The sequence below is a fragment of the Bufo gargarizans genome, chromosome 8 (genome assembly GCF_014858855.1).
Source record: "Bufo gargarizans isolate SCDJY-AF-19 chromosome 8, ASM1485885v1, whole genome shotgun sequence".
In the NCBI taxonomy this organism is placed as follows: Eukaryota; Metazoa; Chordata; class Amphibia; order Anura; family Bufonidae; genus Bufo; species Bufo gargarizans.
In genome coordinates this window covers 146,816,532-146,835,137 of record NC_058087.1, presented here as the reverse complement: position 1 = coordinate 146,835,137, position 18,606 = coordinate 146,816,532, and the positions used below count along the sequence as shown (strand labels likewise).

At 44.4% G+C, this 18,606-nt stretch overlaps 1 protein-coding gene across 1 annotated transcript in view; it reads right to left on the bottom strand.

The window, feature by feature from the left end:
- Nucleotides 1-343: 343 nt before the first annotated feature.
- The window catches only part of SHISA9 (shisa family member 9), a 431,043-nt gene continuing 412,780 nt past the window's right edge, over nucleotides 344-18,606 (bottom strand). Inside the window, exons 4-5 of the mRNA XM_044304803.1 lie at nucleotides 869-988; nucleotides 344-682 (exon numbers count right to left, since the gene is read on the bottom strand). Coding sequence (XP_044160738.1) covers nucleotides 432-682; nucleotides 869-988 — 371 coding nt within the window. The 3' untranslated portion in view covers nucleotides 344-431. The remainder of the gene's footprint in view (nucleotides 683-868; nucleotides 989-18,606) is intronic.

Below are 18,606 nucleotides of genomic sequence, written 5' to 3'. Positions count from 1 at the left end.
GCCTTGGTTCAGATGGATTTTCACAGATGTGCAAAGAGATGATAATGAAAATAATCACTCTCATAACATTTTCCATTTTTTTGTTTTCTTTTACAAAAATATTGGCCCCTGTAACGTTCACGTCATTACATCCTCTTCAGCAATTAAGAGCGACCATGTTAATTTTTGCAGAGATGAAGGCTCTGTTGTGCTACTCCATATCATAAAATTCAAATCTCTAGTTTATTTAGTGTTTTTTTTAGAAAAGCATAGGCAACAGTTTTTTCTTAACCTTCATTGTGAAGTAAAAAATGGAGTCCCTAATTGCTTTCCTCTACAGTATTGCTGGACATGAAAAACACAATCTGCTGTTCACAATCTTCAGCATACAGGGACCTCCATTTCCATACCTATAGTGGTGTTTGGTTCCACGAGGGTTAGCTTTTTATATTTCAGACAGTTACTTCTGTTTTGCTGTTTGTTACAAAGTATGGCTGTGAAGGAACATAGTGCTGATTTTGAGATGCCATCTGTTCATTTACTGACTCCACCGGGCAATGCTTCTTGGCTGCATAGGCCTGCCTCCGCAGGGAATGCTCAGAGTGGTCCCAGGTTTTATAGTCATGAGTGTACGATGAGGCCAGTGGATGATTATGTATTTTGGTGGCTTTGGATTTCTGTCCATTTAATTTCAGTGTGCCACCTAATGTACCACCACTGAGAGTGCCACCCAGCGTACCACTGCCAAGGGTTCCACCCATTGTTCCACCAAGTGTCCCACCCATTGAGCCACCATGGGTGCCTCCTATTGAGCCACCATGAGTGCCTCCAATTGAGCCACTGAGAGTGCCACCTAAAGTGCCACTCATTGTGCCACCAAGAGTACCACCTTCAGGACTATAGGACCTCTCTTGTTCCACACGGACAGGATGTAAAGGAAGGCTTCCTTTTGCTGCAAGTTCTGCAAGGTGTCTCCTTTTTGAATAGAAGTCTTCATTTCCCTTTTCCGCTGTAATACAAAATGTGATTAATATATAAAAAAAAGCAGTTAAACTTAAAAAAGTAGCATAAGGCAATTTGTGAAAAGACAACTAGATACAATAGATATTTTCAAGTTGATCTGAAAAAAAATAACAGGAAATGTATTTTTCCTGTACAGTATGATTCTACAGGTAATGTGCTATACTCCCTATATATACATTTTAGAAATCCAGCCATACCCATGAAGAAGGCTAGTTGATTTCATAGTACGTATACACTTGCATAAAATATAAAGCTCTGCTTCCTTCTTATTTCTCTTTTTCAAGCATAGATGGATAATTCACTCTTCCATTGTGAGTTTACAGTCAAAAATACATAAGTGTATATTTTTTTATTTTATACTTGATTTAACAAAAATTTTAACCTAATTGCAACCTTAACATGACAGCAACACTGTAGTCAAGAGGAAGGAAAGATAAAAATCTATCCTGTGAGACTACAGTATAGAGGGTTTGAGGCAAAGACCTTCACCCATTTAAGTGAATAGGAGCTGAGCTTCAGTAACCCAAAATGGCCACTACACTTTACATAGAGCTGTGCTTGCAGAGAGTTAGTTTTGGCTCCAGATGCTGCAGGGAGCAGTGGGGGGTGTCGGGTGTCAGACTCGACCATCAATCTAATATTGCTGACCTATCTTGAGGATAGGTCATCAAAATCACTGACCCAGAAAACTGCTTTAATTCAATGTAGTAACAACATTAAAAAAGATTTAGTGGAAATGGTGAAATGTGACAAAAGAAATATATACAATTTAGAACCACATGTTTCATTAGGTGATTTTATTAATTTCAGAAGACCTAAAAGAAAAAGGAACTGTGGTGGCAAAAAGTAGATCACAATATACTGCACATAGAGGCCTCAAATCCAAACTACCATTAGAGGGCATTTATATAGTTTTGCTCATATACAGACGTGTAGAAAAACAGCTGATTTATGTTTCAGTGTACAAAACTCATCATAGAGGATTGTGAGGCTCAGCCAGAACCTTTTAGCTGTCACGGATTTCATATCTTTCATACATTATAACAGTCTAGTATAGACAAGGCAGAGGGGGGAACAGCATAGCTATGCATCAGTGGTGTAGAAATGACTAGGCCCCACAGCAAATTTTTGAATGGGGCCCCCCTCCCCCAGTAATTTTTTCCCAACCCCTTCCTTTCATGCCGCCCCCATTTCTGTGGCTAGTAAATATCGCTCTTTCAAACCAGGGCCGGCAGCTGTTCCATCCGTTTTATACACTGTCTATACTGCCACTTTATATAATTTTATTGTGTAATACTGTTAAGGTGGCCCTGACAAAATCTTTTAGTCCTCCTCCTCCTGGATGGGCCCCTTCTAGGTCAGGGCCCCAAAGCAGCCGCTTCCCCTGCTTCCCCTATAGTTACGGCCCTGCTATGCATATAGAATGCATATGGTAACTATCTGTGGCGGCTCTCACTGGAGCATTGTGCAATCTGAAAAGTAGATCTGAAATGAAAAAGCTTTGGCTACAACTGCTTTAAAGATTCCACAATAATTAAAACAATTCTAAGTAAAGCAAGTTTGACTCAAATTTTTCAACAATTCAGGTCAAATCTGAATCCAAATTGTTGAGGTAATTTCTCAAAATGGCATCAGAAGATCATTAGATCAGAAAACAAAAATTATGACGGCTAAGCATCAAGTGACCTCAGAAGGCATTTGCCACAAAAAGTGAAAAAAAATTTGGACCACAGAGGCTCACATGACCGATTTGGGTGAATCAAATGTGAATAAAATTTCAAGAAATTCGCTCATCGCTATTTTTTGGCCATCACAAATAGCCTACAGAAAGAGAGCCTGTGGGTTACAGACTGTTTAGAGGTACAATTATAATGAGAAGTAGATGAATAACATGTGGAAGAATATATTTGTAGACAACGTTTATGAAAAACATTAGCTAGAAAATAAAAGTCCAAGAATTTAATATCTAATAGTTTTTGCATAAAACTAAGTAATGCCAATTAAACTATTTACTATACTGTGCAGGCAATGAATGTATCACATATCCGCTATTGTCCAATTTTGTGCTATATATCAAGACTCAAATATGTGAGTATAGTATTCTTCAGAATAACACTCTTCTATGCTACTTAGCTAAAGAGGGTCTGGAATAATAATAACTAGCTACTTGACCTTTTGTAATAGACATGCTGCACTGCTGGCTAATGACTCTATGTGTTATACATGAAACTTGCCATAAAAATAGCTCTGGTTATTTAGGAGAGATAATGTTTCTGATGATGTGTTCAGTAGTATATGACAGTTTGCTGCTACAGTAGTGGTGATGAACAGTGTTGGTCGAGCACCAAAGTGCTCGGGTGCTCAATTAGAACGCCTCGGGATGTTTGGGTGCTCCACTGAGCACCCGAGCACAATGGAAGTCAACGGGAGAACCCGAGCATTAAACCAGACACCCCCTGCTCTGAAGAGGGGAGGGTGTCTGGGTCATAGTAAAAGGTCAGAAATTAATGGAAACACCACTGAACTGGTTCGGGAACAGCATAGGGGGGAATGTCTGGATGCATGTTGGACTCCAAGGTAGCTGCTGGGAATAATGTTGTCCAAATAGTATGCCACTTTTACAGACTGACAATAATACGCACAATACCATTCTTTTCTGTATATTAACTTGTATATAAAGTGCAAGTGCTGCCAAAAATTACAAGGAAGAAGAGGCACTTCGATACAACCTGTATATCACATAAAGGAGGGCCTCATTCACATTGTGGTACAATTGTTCAGGTAGTGGGACTCCTAAAGCCTATGCACTAAGAGAAAGGGTTGCCAAAAATTACAAGGAACCGGCACTCCAATACACCCTTTATTACACATAAAGGAGGGAATCATACACACCCTTGAAAAATTATGATTGCTGGCCTGCTGGTGATCCTCAAAAACAATAGGAGCAAGGGCCTGCTGGTGACCCTCTAAAACATTAGGGGTGAGGGCTTGCTGCTGATCTGATCATCAAAAACATTAGGGGTAAGGGTCTGCTGCTGAGCTGACCATCTAAAACATTAGGAGTGAGGGCCTACTGCCGAGCTGACTAACTAAAAAATGTTGTGGGCGAGGGCCTGCTGCTGAGCTGACCATCTAAATAATCTTGTGGGCGAGGGCCTGCTGCCGAGCTGACCATCTAAATAATTTTGTGGGCGAGGGCCTGCTGCCGAGCTGACCATCTAAACAAAATTGTAGGCGAGGGCCTGCTGCCGAGCTGACCACCTAAAACATTATGGGCGAGGTCCTGCTGCTGAGCTGACCATCTAAAAAAAATTGTGGACGAGGGCTTGCTGCCGAGCTGACCATCTAAAAAATGTTGTGGGCGAGGGTCTGCTGCCGAGCTGACCATCTAAAACATTTTGTGGGCGAGGGCCTGCTGCCAAGCTGACCATCTAAAACATTATAGGTGAGGGCCTGCTGCCAAGCTGACCATCTAAAACATTATAGGTGAGCGCCTGCTGCCAAGCTGACCATCTAAAACATTATGGACGAGGGCCTGCTGCTGAGCTGACCATCTAAAGAAAATTGTGGGCGAGGGTTTGCGGCCGAGCTTACCATCTAAGACATTATGGGTGAGGGCTTGCTGCCGAGCTGACCATCTAAAACATTTTGGGCGAGGGCCTGCTGTCGAGCTGTCCATCTAAAAAAAATTGTGGGCGAGGGCCTGCTGCCAAACTGAACATATAAAAAAAATTGTGGGCGAGGGCCTGCTGCCGAGCTGACCATCTAAAAAAATTTGTGGGCAAGGGCCTGCTGCCGAGCTGACCATCTGAAAATGTAGGGGTGAGGGTCTGCTGCTGAGCTGACCCTCTAAAACATTATGGTTTAGGGCCTGTTGGTGACCCCCAAAACATGGGTGAGGGCCTGCTGGTGACCCTCAAAAACATTATGGGTGAGGGCCCGCTGCTGAGATGACCCTCTAAAACATTAGGAGCGAGGGCAGCCTAATAAGCATGTTTATATGATGGAGAAGAAGGAGGATGAGAAAAGGGAGATTAAAGCATATACCTTTTTGAATGGTGAAAGGGGTCCATGGGACTACAGTGTATTCAATACACCATAGAGGCCACATTTAGTGTGACTTTATGTTTAGCCGCTATCCTCTGGTGAAGTAGAGAAGTCAGGGGCAATCCAGGCCTTGTTCATTTTTATAAGAGTCAACTGCTCAGCATTTTCAGTTGACAGGCGGATGCGCTAATCAGTTATTATGCCCCCAGCAGCACTAAATACACGCTCTAACAAAACGCTGGCGGCAGGACAGGCCAGCACCTCCAAGGCGTAGAGCACCAGTTCGTGCCCTGTGTCCAGCGTGGACACCCAATAGCTGTAAGTCACACAGGGATAACTGAGGACACTGACATGGTCTGCTGCGTACTCCTTCACCATCTTCCAAAATGTTTCCATCCTTGTGACACTAGGCGAGCATCAGGTTGAGGGTGCTGGTGGGGTGTCATAAAACTGTCCCAGGCCTTTGAGATTGTTGCCATGCCTCTGTTGGAACTGCTGTGTGTTCCACTCATCTCCCCTCCTCGGTTGGCCAAGGAACTACGTACTCTGCAGCCAGCGTTGTCAGCTGGAAATTTTTGGAGCAATTTTTCCAAAAGGACCTTCTGGTATTGCACCATTTTGCTTATCCTCTCCACAACAGGAATTAGAGATGAGAAGTTCTCTTTGTAGCGGGGGTCGAGAAGGGTGAACAACCAGTAATCAGTGTTGGCCAAAATGCATACAACGCGAGGATCACGGGAAAGACAGCCTAACATGAAGTCAGCTATTTGTGCCAGAGTCCCAACAGGCAAGACTTCTCTGTCCTCATCAGGAGGATGACTCTCAATCTCCTCATCCTCTTCCTTCTCTTCTAACCATTCACGCTGAACAGATGGAATAAAGCTTCCATGGGTACTACCCTCTGTAGCAGAGGCAACCGTATCCTGCTCCTCCTCCTCCTCATCATCCAATTCGCGCTGAGAAGACAAACTGAGGGTGGTCTGGGTATCACCCTATGTACTTTCTTCCCCCATTTCCACATGCAAAGCGTTGGCCTCAATTGTGAGCAGTGAGCGTTTGAGCAGACACAGAAGTGGGATGGTTATGCTGATTTTATCCCTGTTTACCATCTGTGTTGATTCCTAAAAGTTGCGTAAAAACTCACAGAGGTCAGACATCAATGCCCACTCGTCTCTTGTGAAGAGCGGAAGCTGACTGGAAAGGCGATGACCATGTTGCAGCTGGTATTCCACTACTGCCCTATGCTGCTCACAAAGCCTGACCAACATGTGGAACGTGGAGTTCCAGCGCATGCTCACGTTACACAACAGTCGGTGAGCTGGCAATTCCAAGTGCTGCTGCAGCATTGCCAAACTGGCAGAAGCTGTCGATGACTTGCGGAAGTGGGCACACACGCTGCACCTTCACCAGTAGCTCAGGCAAATTGAGGTAGGTTTTGAGAAACCACTGAACCACTATGTTGAACACGTGGGCTAGGCATGGTATGTGTGTGAGTTTGCCGAGCTCCAAAGCTGCCACCAAGTTACGGCCATTATCAGACACAACCATGCCTGGTTCTAGGTTGAGTGACGAGAGCCACAGCTCAGTCTGGTCCCTTATCCCCACCACAGTTCTGCGGAGGTGTGCTGTTTGTCACCTAAGCAGAACAGTTTAAGCATAGCCTCTTGCCAGTTCCCCACTACAGTGCTACACTGCTACTGACTGATGTCTGTCTGGAGCTGTAAGATGATAATTCAGAGGTGGAAGGTGGTGCTGGTGGAAACCCTTATGGAAGTAGGGCCCGCAATCCTTGGCGTCGGTAGCACCTATTCCATTCCAGGGTACGACTCGCTCCCGGCCTCCACAACATTCACCCAGTGTGCAGTCAGGAAAATGCAGTGTCCCTGGCCCAAAGCACTTGTCCATGTGTCAGTCGTTAAGTGGACCTTCCCAATAACTGCGTTGGTCAGGGCACGGGTGATGTTACGGGACACATGCTGGTGTAAGGTTGGGACTGCACACCGTGAAAAATATTGGGGGCTGGGGACAGAGTACCGCGGGACAGCCGCCACCATCAGGCCACGTAAAGCTTCAGTGTCCACAAGTTTAAATAGCAACATTTCCATCGCCAGCAATTTGGAAAGGTGCGCTATTAGTACTATGGTCTGTGGGTGGGTGGCTGGGTATTTGCGCTTTCATTCAAAGGCATGGAGTATAGACATTTGTACGCTGAGCTGTGACACAGAAGTGGATGTGCTAGCTGATGGTGCTTGCGAAGGTCCAGGTGTATGGCGGGAGGCATCCGGGCCTGCGTCTTGGACAAGGGATTGGCCAGCATGTAACACAGGGGAAGAGGAGGGAGTGGTGTAAAGAGAAGACACTGGTTGTGGACCCAGGTGTCTAGTTGTGGACCCAGGTGTTCGGCCCACCTATTAGGGTGCTTTGATGCCATGTGGCGGATCATGCTGGTGGTGGTGAGGTTGCTAGTGTTCACGCCCCCTGCTTATTTTGGTACGGCACAGTTTGCAAATGACAAATTTTTTATTGTCCGCACTTTCCTTTAAAAAAAGCGCCAGACTGCAGAACATCTACCCCTTGGCAAGGGAGATTACCAGAAGGGGGTGCTCCAGGGAACAGTTGCCTGCCAGTTTGGTGTGGCCCGCCTTCTCCCTTTTGCCACCCTACTGCCTCTTCCAGTTTGCAAATGACAATTCTTTTATTGTCCGCACTTTCCTTTAAAAAAAGCGCCAGACTGCAGAACATCTACCCCTTGGCAAGGGAGATTACCAGAAGGGGGTGCTCCAGGGAACAGTTGCCTGCCTGTTTGGTGTGGCCCGCCTTCTCCCTTTTGCCACCCTACTGCCTCTTCCAGCCTGTTGTGGTGATGCGGATCCCTCCCTCTCTGTACTGCTGTCCTCGCTCGGCTTGCCACCTTCCCAGGTTGGGTCAGTGACTTCATCGTCCAGCACCTCCTCTTTCACTTGCTCACTCTGGTCGTCCTCCTGACTTGTTGACCTAACATCAACCTCAGTTATTGACAACTGTGTCTCATCCTCCTCATGAACCTCTTGAGACACTAAATGTGGTTGACTCATTGGCAACTGTGTATCATCATCATCATCCACCTCGTGAAACACTCATTTCCATAACCCACCGTCATCTTCTACTGTGGATGCTCCAGAGTTTGGGAATCAGGGTACAAGATCTCCTCATGTCCCTCTTCAAGCGGGCTTGGCGAGAGGCCCAAATTAAGGAAAAGCGATGAAAATAACTCCTCGGAATATCCGAGTGTGGGATCACTTGTTTGCCAAGACTCTCTATGGTGGGTGGAAGGAGTATCAAGGTGAGGATTCTGTTGACCAGACTCTTGGCTACTGAGACTGAACTTTGTGGAAGACAGGGTGGTGCTTAACCAACTGAAAGCATTATCTGCTGCAATGCAACCATTCACCTGGTCGCACTGGTCTGATTTCGAGAGTGGTGTCCTGCGCAGCCCTGCAAAGTAAGACATGAAGCCAGATCTGGCCTCCTCCGACTATCCATGACAGCGGGGTGCAGTACTTGAAGTAAGTAACAAGATGCAAGGTACAAAGGTCAACCGCACTCACCGTCAATCTTCACATCTTTATTGCAGAGTACATACAGGGGGCAGACTCACATGGAGACTCGATATACAGCGACGGCCGTTTCGCGGTGTGCACCGCTTCTTCCGGCTGTTTAATCGCTGTATATCGAGTCTCCATGTGAGTCTGCCCCCTGAATGTACGGCTGACCTTTGTACCTTGCATCTCGTAGTACAGGTTATGTCACTGATATTTTGGATACGCAAACGTTATACAGGAAATGTAGCGCAGGTATCTGTAGACCCTGTGCAATCAATACAAGGGACAGTTCCTGATTCCTATATCAAAATATAATATATATATATATATATATATATATATATATATATATATAACACATATATCAACTAGTAAAATGATGAGAATCTCTTTCTCTTCGTATATGCTAACGTTATACAGGAGATGGAGCCCAGGTAATGTAACTGTCCACAGCGGACACCATCTATGGGAAAAGTACACTGGATATCACAGATATTTTTAGGCTGCGCACACGTTAGACAGGAGATGTAGTGCAGATAATGCCGCTATCTGCAGCGGCCAAACAATTGCAAGCTATTTAGCGCAGGTTGTGCTAAAAAAATATATTGCTGCCAGATACAACTATAAAAGGACTTTTGTGTCTAAAACAAGTATAAAAACTAAAATATTGCTATTTCAATCCCTACACTATGTTTCCCTTCTGCTCTCCAGCTCTCCCTGACTAATACTGAGCCGAACACGTGTCATCGGATGCTATATAGCACTCGATGACACGTGCCGGCCAGCCAATCACTGTAATGCCAGCAGCCAACATGGCTACGGCATTACAGTGAATGGCAGTACTTATCTGCATGTTTATTTGCTGCGTAAAAGCCAACAAGCGTGATGCGGGGAGGAGACTTGAGCATCACGCTTGAGCACACACGGTATTTGGCCAAACGCCACGATTGGCGGAGCATCTCGATGGTCGGGCCAAACTAGTGTTTGGTCGAGCATGCTCGCCCAACACTAGTGATGAAATATGGTTGTTTAAAATGTGGTTACATTACCTCTTGATTAACAAATTGTCATTGATAAGCTGAAGATGCTTGTCCTGTTACTGAAATCTGAAGTACCATATTATTTACACAGTTTGCAACAAACTTTAAATTGAAGAGCAGATTTACTAATTTTGTCTGTTCCAATGGCCTTTCACCTTTAGCCATTGTTCTGTACGTGGAGACACCAGCTTCTTGTGGGGTTTGAATTAGGGCCATTGTGTTCAATGGCGGTTCATGTTGCCACTGTTATAAGAGTCCTGGTGTTGGCTACTGGGTGTGAATTAAGCCTTTGTGCCTCAGTCTGTTGTGTTCATTTTCCCTGCTATATATTTTCTGAGTTGTGTGTCATTTTCACGGTTGAGCATCAAATTCTGTTCACATTCTGTCTGCTTGTTCTCTGTTCTGTGCCAAATGCTGATTGATAAATCTGATATAGGGTTATACACTTTTGTCTAACTTTGCAACAACTATTGGTTGGCTTACTTCGTGTCAAATCTAGTAAACAAGGTGGATACCCCAATAAGAGTAAAATTAGACAGCTTATTCACCCCAATTTGAAAATCAATGCCTAATAGTATTGCTCATCTATTAAACAAGGAGGGAACTATTCAGTTAGCTCTGTGCCCTACACAGGGATTGATGCAAACTGCGCTGTCTTCTATGGGTCCCTTCAGCTTCCCTACATATTACGGTCCCTGCATTGTCCTTGCATTCTCCCTATGCTCTCCTTATGCTCTCCCTACAGTGTGTAAAAATCCCCCTATGATCTTCCTACACTGTCCCTGCACTCTCCCTACACTCTCAATATCCAATATTCCACAATTAAGCAACACTTTTAGCAACACTGTCCCTAGCACTTGTCATGTCTCTCCCTATGCTCAGCTCACAGTGAAATGGCAGTGGCATCAGCATCTTCAAGCAAGATGGCCAATACGGCCTCTTCACGCTCAAATAGATAAGGTTTTTTACTGCCATTTCAGGGAAATTAATTAGTTACCACGAAGCATGAGGAAATTTGACTTTGTAGCAAATCAAGTTTTTTTCTGAAATTCAGATCAAAGTCCACTTTGTGAGCTTTGATTCCTTCAACACTACCGATGAAGCCAATAATTATACACTTCACGTGTGCCTGACATGCATTGCATGCACCGTGAAGTGAGGTGTACTGTCCTTGGCTTTACTGAAGTAGTATGCATGCATGTGATTGAACTGGGAAAGTGTTCTGGTCAAATTTGGGAAAAGTTCCATGGCAAAACTCAACATTTAGATTTTGCTGCAAATTTGTGGGACTTGACTTCAGCAAAAATTTTCCACTATGTGTATTATTTTGTGTTAAGGGATTAAGGGGGTCATTTATTAAGACGGGCATTAATACCCCTTTCGCTGGCGGTGGATACCGGCCTATACATAACTTAGGTGTATCAAGAGCCTGTCTAAATCTACGCCAGCAAACTTGCTGGCACAGATTTTGACTATTTTCTACACCAAAAACTGGCATAGAAAATGATAAATTAGACAGCCCTGCCAGTCTTTCTAGTCACTAAGAAAACATACAGACAAGACCACAGTCCATGGTTGACATCCTACTCAATTTTTTTCTAGGACAACTGACCCAAAAATGATGGATGACCCAAAAATTTTATAGACATACATCCTGTCCTATTTTAAAGACCAAGACCCACATCACACCCTCAACATAATGCTTTGAATCACAAAGATCCCAAAATTAAAGGGGCTGCTCAGTCAGAAAGGAAACTGACAGTACCATGTGAAAAACTCCTGGTCAGTCAATTTAAATCAGATCCCCTCCTCAAAACCCCGATTGCAGAAAAGGCTGAGCATCTGATTTGCGCTGTGCACATTATGAATTAATGTTTTTGAATTATGTTTTTTCCTGTGCAGAGGGCAGGAAAAATAAAAACATGATTATGAACTGTAATTTACAAACAATTTGCAACCTGGCTTTGCAGTATCCATATGAGTCCATACAGGAGTGCAAGGCTGGAGGCTAAATTGCTGCCCCCTACAGTCCTAGCATAGCTCTGCCTAAGTTCACCATCTCACTTTGCCTCATGAGTGGTGCTCCCTTGACTTTCTTTTGCAGGGCTGGTTGGGTTTGCTATGAGCATGTTTGGGATCCTAAATCACAGCTTCATAATGGCATGCTAGTGGTTTAGTGGCCCCAAACCAGGTGACAGGTTCCCTTTAAAGCTGATTTTAAATATACTCAGTAAAATGTACTTTGTCTCTCTTAACTCTTGACAAACTGCAACACAATTTATGACAGTACGTCTCAATGTACATGTGCACTCTAGATCAGTTTGGTGTACGCCCAAGAAGGCAAAGTGGTCCTTGGTATATTCCTCTTTAATCCAGCACTTGTAAAACCTAAGAGCGGAATAATAAGTTGCTGTTTACATGCCTTCACTGCCTCAGCCTCCTACTTCATTTGTATTTTATCTTCAATGTAGCTTATGCAAAAAGCTTTTGCATAATCTTGGTTCTTTCCAGGCATTATTTGAAATGTTTGTCCACCCACAGGCTTTAGCAAGTATAGAGTTTTATTATTGTAGAAAATGTTACAGTTATTCTGCAGAAGATGGAAAATACTTCATGTCTATCAGTCATTGCTTGATGTTTTTTATTTTTTCAAGTTATGCAATCCATACAAAGCTGATGAAGAATTTTGATAGCTTTTAGTCAATGGTAAAAGGCTGCTCAGTGGTCACAGTAGGGGCATGTAAAAGCAGTTGACAACAAGCATCATGAGAATTTTATGTATTCATTTCAACACATTACATCCTTTGATATCTGTAAAAATTTAATGTTTGGTACCGGGAGGTAAAGTAAAGTTTCAGCTTTGTCTATAAAGTCAGTAAAATGCAAAATCTAGAATATTTTACCATATACTGTGCTATGAAAAAGTATTTGCCCCTTTATATATATTTTTTTTTACTTTGTGCATATTTGTAACATTTGAATATTTCAGATCATCCAACTACTTAACCCAAATAGACACAAAAATGATGATGTAAAGAGGACCTGCGAACACAATATGCAATGCAATCTACACAGAGCATGTTATAAAGCAGGAGGAGCTGAGCTGATTGAGACATAGTTTTGTCGAAAGAGATTCAGTAAAACTTGCAATAAATTTATAGTTCTGCTTTTTCTAATATTATTAGAACCCCCATATACAACTATCAGTGACTGACAGTTATCTCTGTATAATGATATGAAAATATGTGTTGGAATCGCACTCACCAGAACTTGAGGTCAACCGGAATGCAGCAGCCTACCTGGAGTCCAAGATTCATCAGGGCTACCTCATGATAAGTCCAAGAAAAGCAATGGAGGCAGCATGTCCGGTAGAAAAGTCCCTTTAATGGGCACAGCCAAGTGAACAAACGTGCAGTAGTTGTGACGTTTCGGCCGCTTCACAGCCTTTATCAAACACAATGTGCAATCTAAAAGTACCTGTTTAAATACATTAAAACACACTCACTCACACTGGAGTGGCCAATAACACAGTGCAGGAGATGCTGATGTCATCAAGGATGCGCCCACAGGTGCTCCTACTAAGTGTCTCAATCCTAGATGTCAGATACATTATCCCACATACCTGCAGGGCACACATATACCACGGCGTACCTAGGCTCTTGGCGCGCATGTCAGGAGAGAGGGAACAGCGTCACCAGCCGCTTCACCCAGAGCCAGCTGATCGCAGGCAACTCCGCCCCACCTTCTCACGTCATCACAACACTCCTGGCATGCGCACCGTTGCCAGGGACGCCTAAGAGTCGAACCATCCCCGCCAATTGCATGCGATTATCGGTGAAGCCCTGGTTGAGGGTATCATCGACAAGGAAGTCAGGGAGTGTCTTCTGATTAAACACCCGGTCACTCCCCTGTTCTATGTGCTTCCCAAAATACATAAAAGCTTGGTTGATCCCCCGGGCCGGCCCATTGTGTCGGGCAGGGGATCAATCTTTAGCAACATAGCTATATTTCTTGATAGGGTGTTGCGGGTCCATGCCACCAGCGCCCCCTCCTACATCAGGGACACTAGCCACTTTTTGTTGAAGCTCAGAGAACTGAGCCTACCTACTGACCCCATTCTTGTCAGTTTCGATGTAGTCTCTCTATACACCTCCATAGAACACACATACGGATTGAATGTCGTCGATGTGGCCCTGGCCAGCACCGGACTCTCCCCGGGCGGCCGTGGGTTTGTCCTCCATCTCTTGGAGGTGGTCCTGAGGCGGAACTACTTCCGCTTTGGGAGCACCTATTACCAGCAATTGCGTGGAGTGGCCATGGGCTCGAACGTGGCGCCCACGTACGCCAACATGTTTATGGCGGAGGTGGAGGACAGACTCATTTACCAAACGGACTTGTTCGGGAGAGCCCGGTGCTGGTGGCGCTACATCGACGACATTTTTGTGGTGTGGGGAGGTTCCCAAGGTGAACTACAGCTCTTTTGTGAGTTCCTCAATAACATGGTGCCCGGGTTGGGGTTCACCATGACAATGTCGACGGTTTCCCTTCAATTTTTGGACGTGATGGTACATATTAGGGAGGAAGGCATTGAAACTGATATCTTCCACAAACCGACGGACAGGAACAATCTGTTAGATTTCAGGAGTAACCACCCTCGACGGATGGTAGAGTCGTTACCCTGGAGTCAGATGTTGAGGGTGAGACGGGTGGTATCGGGGGAGGAGCGTTTTGGGAGGAGGGTGGAGGAGATGGGGAGGAAATTCCTTGAGAGGGGGTATCCACGACGACTAGTGGAGAAGATCTCGCTGAAAGTGGGAGAGGTTGACCGGGAGTCCACGCTCCAGGGGAAGGTGAAGGAGAGGGACGCTAAACGGATTCCGTTTGTCTCGACGTACGGAGCCAAGAGTGGCGACATAGCACGGATTATTCGCAAAGAGTGGCACATCCTGCAAAAAGGGTTACCCATGGTGGAGGAGTTTGTGGGTTTCCCCATGATGGCATATAAGAGAGGGACCAACCTGCGTGACAAATTGGTGAGGACGGAGGTTGGTGAGCCACAGGGGGATGGGCAGAGGTATCTGGCACCAAGGAAGCTGGGATGCTTTCCCTGCCTTGGTTGTTGTAACTGTGGCAATATGCTTAAGGGAGATACCTTTGCCCATCCCTATAGTGGCAAGCCCTACAAGATAAAAAACTTCTATACATGTAGGTCACGGGACGTGATATACATGATCACGTGCCCATGTGGCCTTATCTACATTGGGGAAACCACAATGGAAGCCAGGGAGCGCATCAACTCACATAAGAGCAACATCCGTAGGGCCCAGATAGACAAGCCGGTGGCGAAACACTTCCTGGAGCGTGGGCACTCGGTCAACCAACTACGCTTTAGAATCATTGATTCTGTCGGCCCTCTGAAACGTGGGGGGGACAAAGATCGGATTCTGCGCAAGAAGGAACTTAAGTGGATCTTTGAAATGAGAGCCCTGCAACCGTTCGGAATGAATTTAGAATTCTCAGTATCAAATGTATAAGTTTGAGTGACCATGGCAACTGGTTCTCTGTGTAGTGTTTTTTAATAGTAATTTGTTTTATGCACATTTTTCACTTATTTCCTGGCCCGCATGGATCAGGGCACGGTATGGCATATAGGGTTGGGTCCTATCCTTTACCCCTGACATGAATGCGGTCGTCCCACTCCGCACGTCACAGCAGGGGGCGGGGTTAGACCTTGGTTGCGTCTCTGGCAACACAGGGTGGGACGGACGTTGGAGGGGCGGAGCTATGACGTCATTAGGGCCGGGTCTCGGCTGGAGACGCAAGGGATAAGCTGGTGAGTCTTTATGACCGTGCAGCCCGATCCAGGTTCTGTCTGCTGGCGCTGTGGACGTGGTGGTGTGGAGCGATCGCATGCAATTGGCGGGGATGGTTCGACTCTTAGGCGTCCCTGGCAACGGTGCTTATTGAGGATTGAGACACTTAGTAGGAGCACCTGTGGGCGCATCCTTGATGACATCAGCATCTCCTGCACTGTGTTATTGGCCACTCCAGTGTGAGTGGGTGTGTTTTAATGTATTTAAACAGGTACTTTTAGATTGCACATTGTGTTTGATAAAGGCTGTGAAGCGGCCGAAACGTCACAACTACTGCACGTTTGTTCACTTGGCTGTGCCCATTAAAGGGACTTTTCTACCGGACATGCTGCCTCCATTGCTTTTCTTGGAGTTATCTCTGTATACACACTTACATAGAGAATGCTATTGATCACTGAGATGACACCTTCCCCATGTATAGCTATCAGTGATAGACAGCTATATCCGTATACACACTTACACAGGGAATGTAATCAATTTCTGTTTACACCTCCCTGTGTAAAGCTATCAGTGACTGACATGTATCTACGTATGCAAACTTACACAGGGGATGCTATTAATCACTGATAACACCTCCCCCGTCAACAGCTATCAGTGACTGACGTATATATTTATACACACTTACACAAGGGATGCTATTATTTATAACACCTCCCCCGTGTACAGCTATCAGTGACTGACAGCTATCTCTGTATACACACTTACACAGAGAATGCTATTAATCACTGATTACACCTCCCCGTGTACAGCTATCAGTGACTGACAGCTAGGTATACCCACTTACACAGATAACACTAATAATCACTGATAACACTATATCTATACACTTACACAGGGAATATAATTAATTTCTGTTTACACCTCCCTGTGTAAAGCTATCAGTGACTGACATGTATCTAAGTATAAAAACTTATGCAGGGGATGCTATCAATCACTGATAACACCTTCCTTGTGTACAGCTATCAGTGACTGACATCTATCTCGATATCTGCACACAGATAATTCAATCAATCACTGATAACACCTCCCCCGTTGACTGACATCTATTTCTATATACACACTTACACAGATAATCCTATCACTGATAACACCTCCCCGTGTATCAGTGACTGACGTATATATGTATACAAACTTACACAAAGGATGCTATCACTCATTTATAACACCTTCCCTGTGTACAGCTATCAGTGACTGACAGCTATCACTGTATATACACTTACACAGAAAATACTATCAAGCACTGTTAGAACCTCCCCCGTGTACAACTATCAGTGACTGACTGCTATCTCTGTAAACAGATTTACACAGAGAATGCTATCAATAACTAATAACACTTCCCCCATGTATAACTATCAGTGAGTGATAGCTGTATCTGTATACACACTTACACAGGGAATGTAATAAATTTCTGTTTACACCTTCCCGTGTAAAGCTAAAAACAAACAACTCTAACACTAATTTCCACCATAAAAACATCATGAGAACAGAAAGACATGATGGTGGAGGTGTGATGGTCTAGGACTGCTTTGCTTTTGCAGGACTTGGATGATTTGGTATAATTGATGAAACTATAAATTCTGATCTGCTCTCTGTCAGAAAATCCTGATGGCTTGGTGTCTGACTGCAGGAACCCCATCTGATCCTCAGATCCCAGAGAAGACACAAAATGGGTAATTGATTCTTTGTATTACATCTGATGTGATTTGATGAATTTTTCACTATGCACATGCACTTTATTATTGTCTATTTGTGGAAGATATATTGAATCACCATTTTTGTCTCCTCTTGTGGATGTAGACTTTTCCCTGCACTTGGTTTTATGTATGGATTGTCACCCATGAATTATGCTAATAAAATGTATTTATTCTTGATGCGTTCTGGTAGTTTTTGATAGGTATCTCAGAAAAAAAAAGGAGCTGCAGTTAAGCAATGTGGCTGCTTTACAGTTTTCCTTGCACATTAGTGCTTTAATCACCCCATTATGTAGACAACAACGCCAACGATCCCATTCACTTAAATGGAGCTTCCTTGCATTTCTCTGCACAGTGGGTAGACAGGACTACTGATGTGTAAGGAAAATTCCAAAGGGACATTAGCATTTTTGAGATAGCTGGGGATTCTAGATGTTTGACCCATGCTCTCATAATGTTACTGCCTACCAGTTATACAGTATAGAAACAGTATGGTTTTGTAAAACAATATAATATTTTTCTTTGTATCTTTGCAACATCATTCTATTAAACTAAAGGGGTTATCTGGGTTCAGAGCTGAACCCAAACATAACATCTTCTTCACCCAGGCAGCCCCTTTGAGTGTAGCATCAGAGCATTTCATGCTTCGATGCTCTCCCTTGCCCTGCACTTAATTGCATAGGGCAATTTTTTTTTTAGCAGATCTGGTGACGCATCGGGTCTCTGTATGGGAATGCTAGGCAGAGGCTTCCGCCTAGCAGTGAGCCTGGCGATATCAATGTCACCAGTGGCCGGGTTTTTAGCGCTGTCCTAGCCCGTAAAACAGCCTAGGGCAGCACTAAAGCCCGGACATTAGTGCCGGTGATATCATCTAGGCACTGCTGGACGTAAGCCTCTGCCTAAAAGTGTAAAAATCTAAACAAAACTGACCCTTTCCTGTGCGATGCAGGGCAAGGGAGAGCATCGGAGCATTTTATGCACCGATGCTCCACTCAGAGGGGCTGCCTGGGTGAAGAAGGGAATATGTCCGGGTTCAGCGCTGAAACCGGACAACCCCTTTAAAACCAGCTGCACATTTACATTGCTGCCTATATTTTTTCCCTCAATGTGACTTTTGCCTGGAAACAGCTGATCGTAGAAGCAACATCTCAAAATAAAAATGCAAATTTAAATAGAACACATGGTCCAATGTTTTGGTTTACCACTTTGCGCTTATTTGTTTGGGCTATAGGATGCTTGTCTTTCTAGAGCATTTAGCGTATGTCTGTTCAGACTACGTGTCTCAGCGTGCTAGTTGACATGTTCTGTTGGGTGCATACACATATGCTCAAATGTTTGCAGATGAGCATGATGGGTTAATAGAAGAACAAAT